Genomic DNA, 639 nt, shown 5'->3' on the forward strand with positions numbered 1-639 from the left:
ATACTTACTCATAACCAGTTCCATATAGAGGAAGAACACAGCCTTGCTCTCCCAGAAGATTTCTCTGTTGAGGTCAATTGTGTGAAGGGCATATTTGATAAGTATATTAACACACACAGTCAGCAGGATGGCGTACTCAAAACCAAACACTATCATAACAGAGGCTCCCTTGGTGACGGTGGTCTGGTAGGCACCCACTACAAAGTAAAGATCTAGGAGGCCTAGAACAGTGAGTAACACTGGAAAATAGAAATAAATTTGTTAGTTGATAACAAATCTAGAGGTTTGAGAAAATGCAATTTTGATAGCTGGTAACAACCTAATGCTTTGGGGGGGGATTGTCTCTTAGAAACCATCCAGAGTGGAAAATCGCACTTGTAAAGCTGATAAATTCCTGATTCACTTACCAATAATTCTGATATGAAATATGTATGATATCATGGGACTTCTCTCCATCTGAAATCAAAATAAGTAGACCAAGTAAGTGAGCTGATCATGTTAGAAGAAACCAAAATATGAACAAAACACTGAACCAAAACCCCCACAGTGAGATAACCATCATAGGTTGAAAGTAAAACTGACAAAACTACTTCCCCCCGTCAAAAAAAAAAAAAAAAAAAAAAAAAAATAAAAACTTTT

General features: G+C 36.8%; 1 protein-coding gene across 1 annotated transcript in view; it reads right to left on the reverse strand.

Moving 5' to 3' along the window:
- Nucleotides 1-8: 8 nt before the first annotated feature.
- LOC103523559 (E3 ubiquitin-protein ligase synoviolin B-like) overlaps nucleotides 9-639 on the reverse strand; it is a gene marked incomplete at both ends in the record, with an annotated part of 10,413 nt that continues 9,782 nt past the window's right edge. The window contains 2 exons of the mRNA XM_008488594.1: nucleotides 9-239; nucleotides 408-456. Of these exons, the coding sequence (XP_008486816.1) occupies nucleotides 9-239; nucleotides 408-456 (280 nt within the window). The remainder of the gene's footprint in view (nucleotides 240-407; nucleotides 457-639) is intronic.

The sequence above is a fragment of the Diaphorina citri genome, unplaced genomic scaffold (assembly GCF_000475195.1).
Source record: "Diaphorina citri unplaced genomic scaffold, Diaci psyllid genome assembly version 1.1 scaffold26682, whole genome shotgun sequence".
NCBI classification, from domain to species: Eukaryota; Metazoa; Arthropoda; class Insecta; order Hemiptera; family Psyllidae; genus Diaphorina; species Diaphorina citri.